The sequence below is a fragment of the Mauremys mutica genome, unplaced genomic scaffold, assembly GCF_020497125.1.
Source record: "Mauremys mutica isolate MM-2020 ecotype Southern unplaced genomic scaffold, ASM2049712v1 Super-Scaffold_100167, whole genome shotgun sequence".
Classification (NCBI taxonomy): Eukaryota; Metazoa; Chordata; order Testudines; family Geoemydidae; genus Mauremys; species Mauremys mutica.
In genome coordinates, this window is record NW_025423280.1 from 667,661 (window position 1) to 682,410 (window position 14,750).

The 14,750-nt window shown below is 42.6% G+C and overlaps 1 protein-coding gene across 1 annotated transcript; it reads left to right on the forward strand.

Moving 5' to 3' along the window:
• The first annotated feature begins 6,435 nt into the window (after window positions 1–6,435).
• LOC123359712 (fibroblast growth factor receptor 3-like) lies at window positions 6,436–14,704 on the forward strand. Its single transcript, XM_045001130.1, has 10 exons — window positions 6,436–6,609; window positions 8,266–8,389; window positions 8,828–9,015; window positions 10,018–10,162; window positions 10,581–10,591; window positions 11,442–11,591; window positions 12,539–12,723; window positions 12,811–12,932; window positions 14,418–14,528; window positions 14,667–14,704. The coding sequence occupies exons 1-10, from the start codon at window positions 6,436–6,438 to the stop codon at window positions 14,702–14,704; spliced, it is 1,248 nt and encodes a 415-aa protein (XP_044857065.1).
• Window positions 14,705–14,750: the final 46 nt, after the last annotated feature.

The following is a 14,750-nucleotide window of genomic DNA, read 5'->3' on the forward strand; positions in this document are numbered from 1 at the left end:
CATATTGTGTTAAACGGACAAGGTCCTCCAGTGAGGTCTGGGGAATTGAGTGGGATAGCCAGGACAGGAACATCAGTTTGAGAGTGGGCTGGGATGTGGCTGCAGACCCAGCATTTAGAAATATTAAGGGTCTGAGCTATCCACACTTGCTGCTGGATAAAAGAATTGTCATTGTGGACTCCCCAGACCTTCAGACACCAACAGCCGAGGAACAGGCACCACCAGAGGTGCATGTTGGAGGCAGGGCCCTTCTGGTTCTGACAACCTCAACTGAGGGAACTGTAGTCACAGTTTTATGTCCACCAGGCAGCAGGCGCTAGGCTCACTACTGCTTTTTCTTGGGCCTTGCTTTAGGTAGTCGTCTGCTTCTGGCGACCCTTACGAGAACGTAGATTGTAAGGTATTGCAGGCTGTTCCTCTACGTCATCTTCTGGAGTCAAAATTGACTCTGCATGGTCCTGAGGTGATGATTGGTTCGCTGGGGGTGGTGCATTCTTACACGGCAAAGCGTGTATTCATGCTGCGGATGCCAGACAGTTTAACAGCCGTCTGGGTAGTAAGCAGTGCCTGATGATTCTTTGATACTCTTTAAGTCTTTTTGCTTCTTTCCTTGACTCTGGCTATAACAATGGCCTTCACACCTTATCTTTTCCTGATGCATTCATTCCTCATTCACACAAACAGATTGAGAATACAAACAGTAGTATTTTATATCGAGCAAAAAGGCATTGCAAATTAAACCTTGCTAAGTTTTACAATTAATAACCAAGACAATTTACACTGAGACCCAGGCCTTCAATGTTTCTCTAATTTACTTAACATAGACACAATAGAGAATCCTGTCTCTTACTACCTAAATCTTAAAACAAAGAGTTAGAGAGGGCCCAATTTGTAATGCATATGGGAAAACAGAATCTTACAGTTCCAGAGGGTCATTTCTTTCTGCTCTTCAAAAAGGGTGGCTGGCAGGAGTTCCAGAGGGTCATTTCTTTCTGCTATTCAAAAAGGGTGGCTGGCAGGATGAAATCAAATTATACATTATAAAGTCCAGCTTCTACATATCCCCCTTTTGACACTAAGATTATCAATCGCCAGTGTCACTTCTTATGTAGTAAAATACTGGGAGGTGATTTGGGCCTGTGGCTCTAGCTTTGCATACATTTGTTTTATCCACCAGCATATTTTAAACATTTCAATTAAACACATACAATTTAAAACCAAAAACAATTAGGGGTAGTAACATTAGTATGCCAGTAGTTGTGGGAGACCATCCAGATAATATGAATGGTTCTGTTTCCCACATTGTATTGCTTGTTTGTTTTTAGGAACTATGTTACCTTTTTACCTTTTTAAACAGATAATTGGTAACTGTTTGCCATTCAATGCCAAGACTGATAGAGAACTCAGCTAAATCAGTGCTTACAGTAAGCTGAGACTTTTTGGTTGTGGCAAATAGTAAATGTGATTATTGGTAAACACAGTACTTACATTACATGTACATTTGTCTACTGATGGGTTGCTAACACTTCTATCCTTTTAAAACACTTCTTTCCAAGAATTAACACACACATTGCCCGTTATACAATACTTTGGTCTAATTATTAATTTTATCCCACATAGAGGATCCTAGTGAGATGTCTTTACTACAGGGCTTTGGAGCAACAGGCATGGATAAGCATACCCACTTTTGAGGAGCTCACTTGGTACAACCTCTAGTGTCCAATAGTTTCCCTTCCTCCCCAGCCCACTGGCTTGAGGTCTGAGGTAGCCAGAAGGATCCCAGGTGCAATCTGTGGAGTGGGTTAACTTTCCATATCTTTGCTTCCAGAGCCTGTTGGGGTGTGCAATTTTAACAACAATTTCTTCACTTAACAAATTTTGTCTTACCGTACTGGAGTCATACTGCATCCAGTTATATTGATAGGTATTAAACAATTATCTTTTTCTTTGCTTTAACAGATGTATTAAAACCTTAATATTCTCTGATATTACCCAAAACATCTTATGTTCTAAATATCTGCATTTTAGTACATTCCATAGCTATTGCAGTATGTTTTTTTTTAAACTTTTATTTGTTTTTGTAATAGGTTGTTCTGTAGCTGGTATTAGCTTTTTCTGATTTTCTGAAAGACAAAAATAACATTTTTCTATTGCAGGCAAAACAGAGGAATTACCCCCATATTTTCCTGTGTGTGTGTTTTTTAATAGGCAGGCCACGTTTTAATGGCTTCTACTTTTTAAGGGTTATGGGGAAATTATTCCACTGTTTAGTTATTAAATTCATGAGGTGGTGTACCTCAAGTTTTTCCTTTTATATAGCAGACCAAGTTTGTAATGTTTTTCCTGCTGTGTTAAGCTTTAAGTTTATTCACAGGTAATAGCTGAGAAGCATCATTACCATATTACCTTCAAGGATTTTTCCAAAAATCATACACACTATACGTTGTTACAGGGGTATTTACTAACATTAAATTTATTTCAATGTTTAATATTAACAATAACATTTAGCATCAAATCTCTTAAAGGGATCTTGTTATACCATGTCTTTTATTTAGGCAATTTCTTTTGTGCTGGCTGTTTTCACCTTCCTTTATCAGTTAGGTAATTTGCATCAACACAGGCTTGGCTTTTGGATTCAAAGCCATCAGCAGAGCTCAGAGACTCTGTCTTAAAAGAGACACAATCAACTTCCACCAGAGTTTTGATTTCTTTCCACTTTCAACTCCTGCTTACAAAACACACAGAGATCTGAAAAAGAAAACAGTCTATTGCGGCTCTTTTTGGATCCCTAATAGGATTTTAATTCAGTAGCATATTTCATTTGTATTTCTTTTACCCCTTTTTACAATATACACTGCACATGTCCTAGGGAAAAGCACATTCTTTCTATACTACAACCTTTTTTTTTTAAACATGAGCCATATCAATTTTTACATACGATGTAACTGTTTATTTTATTTTATTTTATTTTTTTTAGAGTTTTCATGTACCCTTATCAAAAGTGACAGTCTGATTACACAGAGCCATTTTAAGGCTCAGTGTTTTTAACATTGCTTCTTTTTGTTTTGTGCACCTCACCTCTGCTGTTGCTTCAGAGGGGCACTGTTAAATTTTTTTTTTATTCTTTCACTACAGCTCTTATCTGCTATTGTTACAAAAAAAAAAAAAAAAAAAACAACCAAACAAAAAGACTCCAGAATCTCTCCCTATTCTCCTGATTTTGACTGCCATATTGCAGCCATGACTTGGTTTTTATTTAAAAAACATTTTAAATTTTATAAAGAATCAAATTACCCCTTAAGGGTTAAATGCTAAATCCCAAAGCCAAACAACAGTAATTACCTGTGTCTTGCAAAAAGATCTGTCAGTTTTGCAACTTTGAATTAAGAGTCAAATGAATTTTTAGTGGCATTAAAAAAACCAAACCAATTTATCTTACACCTACAAAACAGGAGTTTTACAAACCAGATGTGCTGGTTTAGTTTCTTAGAACTTTACATATTTTCATAGACAAATAGATACATACACATTTTCTTTTCCTTAACATTCCTTTACACTGCTTTGTTTTTACATAGCTCTATATATATTTGGATTATTTAGAGGCATTCTTTTGGAAAAAGGGCCCATTTTCCCTTCAGAATGGCTGCAAAGAAACCAAGAATTCTCTCTTTAACATGGTCCTTTAACATTTTCACAAAGTTTAACTGCTTAATTCTCTCCAGCCTTTGTAGAGTTAACTTTTCACTCTCTTTCCTTAAATCACTTGTTTATCTCCCAAAATAACACCTTTATCATCTCAGATTTCACCATTTTAAGTATTGTTCCAGGGGTTCATGCCTGCACTTACTGCTTTTCTTACTCCTTACACTATGCCCTTAGGGCTTCCAACCTGTTTTTCAGTTTCTTTATCTGTTGCTTGCCTGCTTTTCTGGGCCCGATCCTGCTTTTTTTTTTTTTCTTGAATGAACTGTTTGAGTGATATTGTGGTCACTTCACAATTTTGAAATAAATGTTCAAGGAAAGGGACCAGGAAGGGTGAGGGCTAGTTGAGGAGCCCCTCCCCTTGCTGAATTGGTAGTGGAACACTAAAGAATCAGTTTTTGAGGCAGACAACAAAGGGGAACAGAACAAGGGGCTTTTTGTCCTTTTTACAATGAGATAGGAGTATTAAGGGGGTTGGATCGATCCGGGGTGGGTTTTTGAGAACGGGGTAAAGGGGAGCGCTCGGTCTGGTGGTGGGAGAGGAGGCTTTTAATAAAGCTTTCAACTTATTATTTGAATATTTGAGAGAGGCGAGTTTTGATTTTGTCTAGCTATGATTTGCCTCTTCCCACCACTGAATGAAACAATTAACCTCTTCTTTAGCCAATTTAGTTTTAGGTTGGCCGAGTTTGTCCTTTAAGACGTCCACTCGGTCTTTGTTCCAAGATTTTAACAGTGGCCACTGAGTTTTGGGATCCCCCTGAGTTAGCCTAGACCATTTTTCCAGAAATTTACAGGAGTCCGGACCCTTCTTACAGGAGTCTGGACCCATCCTAAATACATAAAATGAGCCGGCGTTCGTTTAGGGAACTGTCCCGACTTAGACGTCTGGTTACCCATACAGGAGGACTTCACACACCAATCGCACAAGAAGGAAATTCGGGTTCATCAGAGCAATGCCCGGTGCAACACACAAAAGGAGCCCACAGGCTACTGCCTCAATTGCCCTTGCTTTCACACCCAGGGTTTTACCCAAAGTGTGGTGCGGCTGCAATTGTGCAGATTCCACTCACTCAGACCGCAGGGACAGGAACCCCTTAGTCGGCCGATCCCCGGACGGAGATGGCACCCAGACTCAAACACTCCACAGGAAGACAGATAGACACAGAGACAGGACAGTCCTCAGTCCGGACAAAACACAGAAATAATTACCTGACCAGATTCCTGATGTCAGATCCCGGGATCCCTACCAGAACAGAGTGGGAACCAACAGGTTCAATGGCGTAGACTTCACTGTGGTCGTGCACCTTTCCGTTCTGGTGGAGGACCGCTCGGGCCCCAGCGAAAAACAATTTTCAGGCCCCCCAGCAAGAGTGGACTGGCTAAACAGGGCCGATGAAGCTGGGGAAGCCAGGGTCCCATTCTAGACTGCCGGGCCCCGGTAATTTGTACTGGCTTGCCCCCTACCCTCTCGTCAGCCCTGGTGACACCACCAAATAAACCAGAGGGATTTCCAGTGTCTCACTGATTTGATTAAAGTCTGCAACGAGTTACTTCATGTTTCTAATGGTTTATCGAGTACACTGACTGCCCAAAATTGGGAACATCCTTCTTGTGATCCCCTGGGTCTGGACTCAGCTTTCGACTAAAACTTTTCCTTAGTTGTTTTTAAAAAACCTTTCCAGACACCTTCTGTGTCACAGGAAGAGAGCTCTGACCCACAGTTTGAATCTGTATTCAGAGCCCACTTCCTCAGAGCTCAAGTCCCATACAATGAGGTGATGGACACTTTATATCTAGAATAGGCAAGACACGTGGTTGGATGTTTGGAGTGTTTGGATCTAGGTTTATGACACATGCTTCGTATCTGGAGCCAAGCTTTACCAGAGTTCAGATCCTAGATACTACCATGATGGGTGCTTTACAAATGCCTAGGAGAGAAGGATAAAGAGGGGTGTGAAGATGCAAGGCTATGATATAAGCCACTATAGAGACAGATCAGTAACAGGTTTAGATCGAGACACCCCTCTCCCCACCCCAAGTTCTGGCATCAAATCTGGTCCAGTTTCACCTGTAAATTACATGACAGAATGCCCAGTGAAATCTCCAGGAAGAGCATCAGAATTGAACCCATCATCGTCAGCAGCCAAAACCTTTCTTCAGTCAAAACCTTTCTGTCTTTCTATTACGTATACATTTAAATGCAGTGACATGCTTTGTTGTCAACACTTAGAAACAAGTTAGGAATGTAGGCCAGTCAACACTGTTACTTGAGCAGATGCCGAGATACAAAAGGTGGGGGGAAAGTATAGTTTTATGGCAAGAGCGTGACACCCTCTCCATTAAAACCAAGCCATATTTGCTTCATAGCCCTTACACCCAATGTCCAGTGCAGTAACGCTGCTTTTGACAGGTTAATTGTGCTCTGATCCCTTTCAAACAAGGCATGGGGATCCAGATAACAACTAGTGAAAGATGGTTACAGTGGCTCCGTTTGAATTCACCTGCTGTAGCTAAAAGTGCTGACAGCTGATTAACCACTCATTTTCTGCATCAGCCCTTGGTTTTCTGTAGTGTGCAGAACTGGCATCACTGATGCCAGTTGATTCTGTGTACCAAGAATACGCTCCAAAACACGTTGTTAAAATACTGTTGACAGCTGTATGGGGGCAGTTGGCTTCTAACTGATGTCCAGAGGCTTGGGAAGGTTAACTAACTCTGCTCACGGGGATTATGCACACCGAGCACGTGTGCGTGTGCGCGTGCATGAATCACTTTGAGGCAAGGACGCCAACATTCATTTTCCGCCCTGCAACTGATGGGCCCCCTGTAACCTTGGCCAAGTCACTTAAAGTGGACACCATTGGTCTGAAATCCAATCAGTTAAAGAAAAGACAGGGTGTTCATGTACTATACTCGAGCCAGTGTCGGACACCCTGGCAGTTTTGTGCTTTACACTCATGGTTTTCCTATGGTTTTTAATGTTTGTCTCTCACCTGTTACCCACTGGAAGACATACCCATTGAGAAAGGGAAACAGATAACTATATAAAGGAACTAGTGAGGCTGACTGTACATAAAGTGCTGCCTAATACCCAGAGTAAACAAACTGTAAAAAATAGAATTTTTTTTCTCACTGGTCTCTTTCAGTTCTAGTGATCGGCAGGTAGGTGTTACTGGTAACACAAGTAGGTTAAAGATTTGCCAAAAAAACCAACCCCAAAGGTGTGGTTCTTTAAGCTGATGGAGTCCATTTAACTTCTCTGGCCCTCAGTTGACTGGAGTATGTGATGCTATCTTATTTAATGTCTTTGAAGCTGTCATAGGTCTCACCCCCACTTAGAGCTTTTGGGTTCCAATGTGGGGACCTGCACTGGTTTCCCTCTAAACTAAAATCCTAGTTTAGATCTAGTAAAAGCTGCCACCACCCAATCAGGAAACGTGGATTGGGACACAGTCCTTCCCCAAAATCCTTGGGGATCCCAAGAGCCCCAAATCCATGGAGTTCTTACACCCAGGAGAAATAAGCCATTCCCCCTCCCCTTTCCCTGAGAATCCACCCAAAGAAAGATCAACCAAGTCCTAAGAAAAGAAAAGAATTTATTAAAGAATAAAAAGAAAAGTCACTCTCTCTGTAATCAAGATGAAACAATACAGGGTCTAAACTTATCAATCTCTGGAGAGAATTCCCCCTCCCTTCTTTCTCAGTAAAAGCAATCACAGTACAGACTTAAAGAAATTCTATAGCAAAACACAGAATTGCAAATACAGAAATAAAAGTATAAGAATACTAGTTCCTTGCTAATACTCACTAGCTTGAATAGAAGAATTTATTGCAGAAACCTGGGAGGACTTGATTAAGATGTCTGGACTCTCTTAATTTCCAAGAGAGACTCTCCAAGAAAACAAAGAACAGGGAAAAAAAAACTTCCCTCCACACGGATTTGAAAATAATCTTGTCCCTCATTGGTCCTCTGGTCAGGTGTCCACAGGTACTGCTTGTTAACCCTTTACAGGTAGACAAAAAACCTTAACCCTTAACTAACTGTTTATGACAGAAGCACTTTCAGTTCCTCAGATGAAAGGCACAAGATAGAAGTGCAGCTAGCAATTATTTGTTTTACCTTAGCTCCTGTGAGCTCTAGCTGTAGACCTGGCCCTCATTGTGCTTGGTGCTGTACAAACGTAGAACAAAAAGATGGTCCATGTCCCAACGGGCTTACAGCCCATTATTTATATTATGGGAGCATCTACAGCCCGCGGCAGGATCAGCGCCTGTAATACAGCCCACTGTACAGTTGATTCATTGGGCTTGATTCTCACATAAAGACCACTTTCCACCAGGCAGGCAGCGTAAATTGTCCTTAAAGTGGTCATAACTTACATTTACAGACGTGCTGCAGCCCTAGCACGCTGGCAGAGTGGGGAGCGGGGGAAGAGGCCTGGGAATAAACAAGAATGAGGCCCATTGTGTTTTGCCATTTGTTCATTGATTATAATGGTCCAATGAAATATTAGCTGGTGATGTCTTATGATTGGCTGATCTGTTTTTTCCTCCCTCTAGTTACGGCATCAGCAGTGGAGCCTAGTGATGGAGAGTGTGGTTCCGTCAGACCGAGGGAACTACACGTGCATTGTAGAGAACAAATATGGCAGCATTAGGCACACTTACCAGCTAGATGTAGTAGGTAAGATTTCTCTACTTCCTCTTCACTTCTGATACACAGTCGTCATCAAGATGGCTTATGTGCAATGATGATTTTGGGCTTAATCATATAGTTCGTCCCCTGAAGTGAATGATGCGGGTCCATAACCACAAACCCAGCTGGCCCTCCTTCTCAGCAAGCGTTCAAGGAGTGAATGCACTATCCTGGACATAATGCTTCCTGTTCAGGACTGAGGCACGCTGATTGGGGCAGTGTCTGGGAAGCCTACGCTGCAGCTCCCCAGGCGTACCCTTTCTGTGGGTAAGCAAAGAGCCGTGTTCTCAGGGGTTGCTCATCCAGCACCTTTCATGAGCCCTAGCCCAAGCTCCTGTGCAGACATTGGTAGTGGCGCTGAAAGCCACAGACAGGCATGTTCAGTGGGGAGAGGTGTTAAAAACGGGTTCCCCATTTTCACTTCAGAAAGGTTCCGCCACCGGCCTATTCTCCAGGCTGGACTGCCTGCCAACCAGACTGTGGTGGTAGGGAGTGATGTCGAGTTCCACTGCAAGGTGTACAGTGATGCCCAGCCTCACATCCAGTGGCTGAAACACGTGGAAGTCAACGGCAGTAAATATGGATCCAACAGGACGTATGTCATGGTGCTAAAGGTTGGTAGACTAATTATAAAGTGAGAGGCAAGTCAGCCAGTCTAGCTCCCTGATAATGTAGGAATGTTCCCTAAAGGACGCTTTGTAATGGAGATCCAGAATTACATGATAGCATCAAGAGCTGTATTAATAGTGTGGAAGCCAATTAATAATTAACAAGGATTTGAAGGATCTTAAATGTATGTTAGCTAGTTAGCATGAGTTAGACTGGCTGTGACCCTGTGAGATATGTAGAAATAAGATAATGTGGTACAGAGTGAATTGTGTGAAAAGTCATTACGACCTTGTAAAATGCAGTCTTGTTTTTGTTCTAGTATTGAAGACAAATAAGACAGCGAATAGGCAAACAAATGCAAATGTTTTCCTTAAATGTCTCCAGGATTGCTAGCCATTGTCTGTAACAAAGGTATAAATGATTGCTATGATTGTTTACTAATTGAGAGAGATCCGTCCGGGACAAGGGGCAACCCAGTTTCCTATGACACTCTCTCCCTCTTGTGATCACTAGAGAAAGTAATAAAGTATTTGATTTTGCTGTACCCAAACAAAAAGCGAGAACTGAGTTTTTCTTCGACAATTGATAGGCTTTTGGTGTTGAAATTGACATTAAAACAATGTGTCCCTCCGTAAATATTTTTCTGTATTAAGTCACCGTTTATCTGGTCAGCACTTTACCCTTTTCTCCCCCACACTCACCCTACTAACCAACAGTCAGTCCTGTTGTGGGGGCAATTTTTCCTTTTGATGCTGTTGCTTGCATGCTTCATTAGTGGGACAGCGTAAGAGCCTGGCGAAGGGAACCTTTTGCTTTTACGCCAGGTTGCAAACGGGAATGAATAAATAAATGTGGAAGATGGGCCACTGAGAACAAAGAAACAAAAAAATCTTCATCTGCTTTTGAAATTTGCCTGTAAATCTGTGTGGTGTCCTCAAACGTGCTGGGAATGTGGCTTATCCTGTGTTTTTCCTCTTTCTATATATGTGTATTTTTCCCCCTTGTAGACGTCAGGTGTTAACACAGCGGATGAGGAGCCAGAAATTCTGTACTTGCGAAATGTTACTTTTGAGGATGCAGGGGAATATATTTGTCTCGCTGGGAATTCTATGGGGTTTTCACATCATTCTGCTTGGCTGACGGTTCTACCAGGTATTTCCTTCTGCGCTGTGCCCTTTCTTTCCTCTTGGTGATGCTTCAGTGTTCAATTTAGAAATGCCACAGCTCATCTGCTAAGCTGGCTCACAGCCATGTAGCTTGCTGCACAGTCTGTATGTGTATGTATAGACAATAGCCATGCCCTGATTATGGGTGGAACCCCCATTTTTCACATTGCTATGTTCCTTCATGGACGCAGTCACTGAGAGCCTGATCCAAAGTCCAATAAAGTCAGTGGAAAGACTCATTGAAATCAATAGGCTTTGGGGTGGAGCTTGAGTGGTTCCATATCCCCTTTGCCCACAAAGGATTAGTGTTCCCCTGTGAGTTTTCTTCATTACTGTGCCCACGAGTGCAGCTGTACAACTGCTTTCAAGTCACGTGCACCCAGCTTACCCAGCTCAGCATTTAGCCCAGAGTGAAGTGACTGTGTGAAAAGAAGCAGAGTAATTTCACTATAAGGAGTTCCACTGCTGATTAAAGAATCATGGGGCATCCTCTTTCTGTTAGTATGTTTTTGGTTTTGCCTTGACCCCTTGTACATTCAGAAGTGCCTGGACTGAAGGGAGCAGGTGGGGAATCATTCTTGATTTGCGCTTTGCTTGAGGGGGGTTGCAGGATTGAGCTCTGAGTGCATGATGCTAATTATGTTCTAGCCATCAAAATGATTGCGCTCATGCCTGTTCAAGGGGCCTACGGGAAGTTCCGACTTTCTGGAATCCTGGGGTGGGATTTTTGCTAAAATTATTGGGATCATCTGTCCTTCCTTTACTTGTCCGAACAAAATATTTACATTATGAATTATAATATAATTAAGCCAAGTTTCCCATTTATCCTCCCCCAAGTATCGTGTTTTTAACCTCACCATACTTTGGAGACAGGCGTGATTCAGGTGGGATAAACTGAAATCTTAGCTTGAGTTGCCATGTTAATCCCTTGTCTGGGGCACATCTGTTGCCAGCATTGGAGTCAAAACTGATGAGTGAAATAGAGGAAGGGCCCGATCCTGCATTGTTTGCAAAAGTAAAACACCTGTTGTAGGCATTCAGAGTTGTGGATTTGGGAGGGCTCCTGGGTCAAGTCCAACGGGCTTACGCATAGACAAAGATGTGTCCAACCTAGGCCTGATCCAATTCGCACTGAAGTCAATGGGAAGATTCCCATTGGTGACAGTGAGCTTTCGCTCAGGCCCTACCTGAATTTCTCGCACTACATGTGTACATGTTGGCTGCTGTCGCCTGTCCTCACTTCCGTCTCTTGTTACTCTACAGAGCTAGTGGAGGCGGATAATTCTGGCTCCGTTTTTGCTGTGATCCTCCGCTGTGGGGTTGGCTTCGTTTTCTTCTTCTTGGTGGTTGTCATCATGATTCTCTGTAGGGTGAAAATGACCAACAAAAAAGCCATGAACACCCCTACTGTACAGGTAACAGAAAGTAGATACAAGATTCCTATAGCCCCAACCTACCTTTACATTTCCTTTCTACGTTAGGAACGTGACCCTATGTTTTTACTCAGGCAACAATCCCATTAACATCAGCAGGCCCTTTGCCTGCATGAGGGTCAGGCCCCGTGTCTCAGTTTGTTTCACTTATTCATTTATTTTTTTCAGTGAAAACGTAGTGAGTGGCAGTTAACTCTCTTTTTAGTTTGCAATTATTGTTTGTCAGAGGCCAGCAATTCCCCAGAGCCCTGGGCTTACCTAGGACTAGTAAAACAGACCCTTAAACCAGCCCTGCTGGCCACTCGTAACAACACCCCAGGGAAAATGGACCTTCCAGAGAATAGCCTACAGTCCTGTGCCCGTAGCCAGCATGAAGGGGAGGAGTGGGAAAAGAAGTGCAGTCCTGGTCCTGGTCCCACTGAAGTCACTCGCAAAACTTCCACTGATTTCTGTGGGTCCAGGATTGGGCCTTCTTTCCACAAGGGACAATGATGGCACTCTGTACAATAAAAATCCCATCCAGTCAGGCATCAGGGATTGGCACTGCAGAGCAGTAAGCGTAGGAATTGAAAAGGACTGCAAACCCTGCTGGTTCAGCCTCTCTGGCTGTAAACCACCTATTGGGACTGGAAAGCTGGGACTGACTCCATGGACACAAACACACTCCATGCATATAGGCCAGAACCGCTCTAAACTGATGTAGCTGGTGTAAATCAATAGAGTACTGTCTTCAGTGAGGCTGCTCTGGTTTACACTGGCTGAGGATCTGGCTCTGCCTGCCTAGATAGATACACTCCCATAATATGAGACTGATATTTTTAATTTCCAGGTTACAATTGATTGTAAGTCTTCAATAATCAAAGATTAGTTCAAAGTGATTTTCTTGGCTGGTTTCTTTTCAAGCACCGCTGCATGTATCTGACACAGAGGCAGTTGGCAATAACATTTTATTTGCTCTATTGAAGCCGGTGTCATTGGAGTCAAACCCTTCCATGAATTCTGGTACCCCGCTGGTCAATCTCACCCACCTCTCATCCAGCGATGGGCTGAAGCTAGCAAATGTCTCAGAGCTCGAGCTGCCTGCTGATCCCAAGTGGGAATTAACAAGATCTCGGTCAGTTAAACGTGTCGTTCTTCTGTCTTCATTCCAGTCCTCAGCCCGATCACACATTAATTCATTTGTTTGTGTCTGTCACTTCAGCCTGACTCTGGGGAAACCTCTGGGTGAAGGTTGTTTTGGTCAAGTGGTGATGGCAGAAGCGACTGGGATCGATAAGGACAAACCAGACAAGGCCATCACTGTAGCTGTCAAGATGTTAAAAGGTACAGAGAACAGCACCATGAAGGAATGGCAGGAGTTGGGGCTGTTAGGCATTTCCCCTTGGCATTTATCTTGGTTTGGGGTTCATTTTTTATTTAAAAAATATGACTACATAAGAAGAGCAAACCTAAGGCCAAATTCTCCCTTTGGCTTCCATAACTGATGCTTGTTTCCATAGATTTCTGTTAGGGTGGGTCACAGGAATTAGTGAGTGTTATCTTAAGGGTACCTAAGCGGATACAGCATTGGACTTGGCTACAGGAGACCTGGGTTCAGTTCCTAGCTCAACCACAGGTTTCCTCTATGATGCTGGACAAGTCACTTTCTTTACCCTTTGTCAGAGCACCTGGCCTTTAAAATAGGGATAATGCTTCCCGATCTCATGGGGGTATTGAGTATAAAATCCATTCAGGATTGTAAAGTGCTTGTCTACTTGGGTGATGAGGGTCATATAAGCACTTCAATAGATCTTCCTATCAATTGAACCCTGGCCAAGCTCCCTGAGATTACATCTCAACATCTTAAAAAGAGGCAAAACAATGAGATTGGTTGGGCTCCTCCAGATTCTCCTGTTTTCCCTGCCTAAAGCACTGAAGCTGCAGTGACTTGACTAGCTGTGGAAAACACCTGGAGGGGAGTGGCATGGCTAAGCCAAAGCAAGAAGTGCTGAGGTGCTGCACAGTATTAATACTAACACCAAATGAAAAATTTTTCCATGAGAAAGTGGGGTTTGACAAAACCTCATTGATCAATTTTCATTAAACTTTTTTTGATGGGGAAGATTTCAACATTGCCAAACTGAAACATTTTGATGTTTTGTGTTTTGGTTTGATTTTGAAAACTAACCAAAAAAAATTGGTTTTCCAATTTATTCTGGGGGCTTTTACCCCACGATTCCAGACATATTTTACCTGCCCCTGGTTCTTTTCCAGTACGAAAAAAATTGGAGAAAGTTTGTTTGTATGTATGGGAAAAGGTGTGGTAGAGTGGCGGTGAAGCCCCAAAAATCCTAAAACTGAAGTTGACAATCCAATTTTTTTTCAGTTTCTAAACATCAAAACAAAACACACAATGTTTTATTTCCGTGTCAAAAATTTTCAGAACTTTTTGTTTGGCAACAAGTTTTGATGTTTCAAGTTTTCACCCTGATTTGGGGCAAAAATAAATAGGGATTTTTAAGAGCAGGCTGGACAAACACCTGTCAGGGATGGTCTAGATAATACTTAGTCCTGCATGAGTGCAGGGAACTGGACTAGATGACCTCTCGAGGTCCCTTCCAGTTCTGTGATTCCTGATTAACATTTCCTGCAGGATGACCAGCTCTCAGAAATGCTCAGATGGCCACATGGCCAGCCTCCGTTCACTGAGTGTATAACATACTGTATAGTACTAATGCAATCTAGTTATGCTTTTACTCTCTAGACTCTAAGAAACACCTATTCCCTTCCTAACAGTTTCTTTCTCTTTTTCCCCCCCGTCTTCTCCAGATGATGCTACTGACGAGGATCTTTCTGACCTGGTGTCCGAAATGGAAATGTTGAAAATGATTGGGAATCACAAAAATATCATTAACCTCCTAGGTGCCTGCACGCAGGATGGTATGTTTCAGAGAAGGCCATATGCTACCATCGTACTTCATGATTTCAGTGGGAAGCAGTCCCATTCTGCTCTGTGGTGCACACCGTACTAGCTCAGCCTTATGTGTACACAGTTGCTTTTCCATACCTCTACTGCAGGTTTCTGGCCCAGCAAGCAGAGGGGTTTCCTCCTGTAATGTAATATTGTGCTCCTGGAGCCTCTTATTCAGGCTGTGTAGAGGC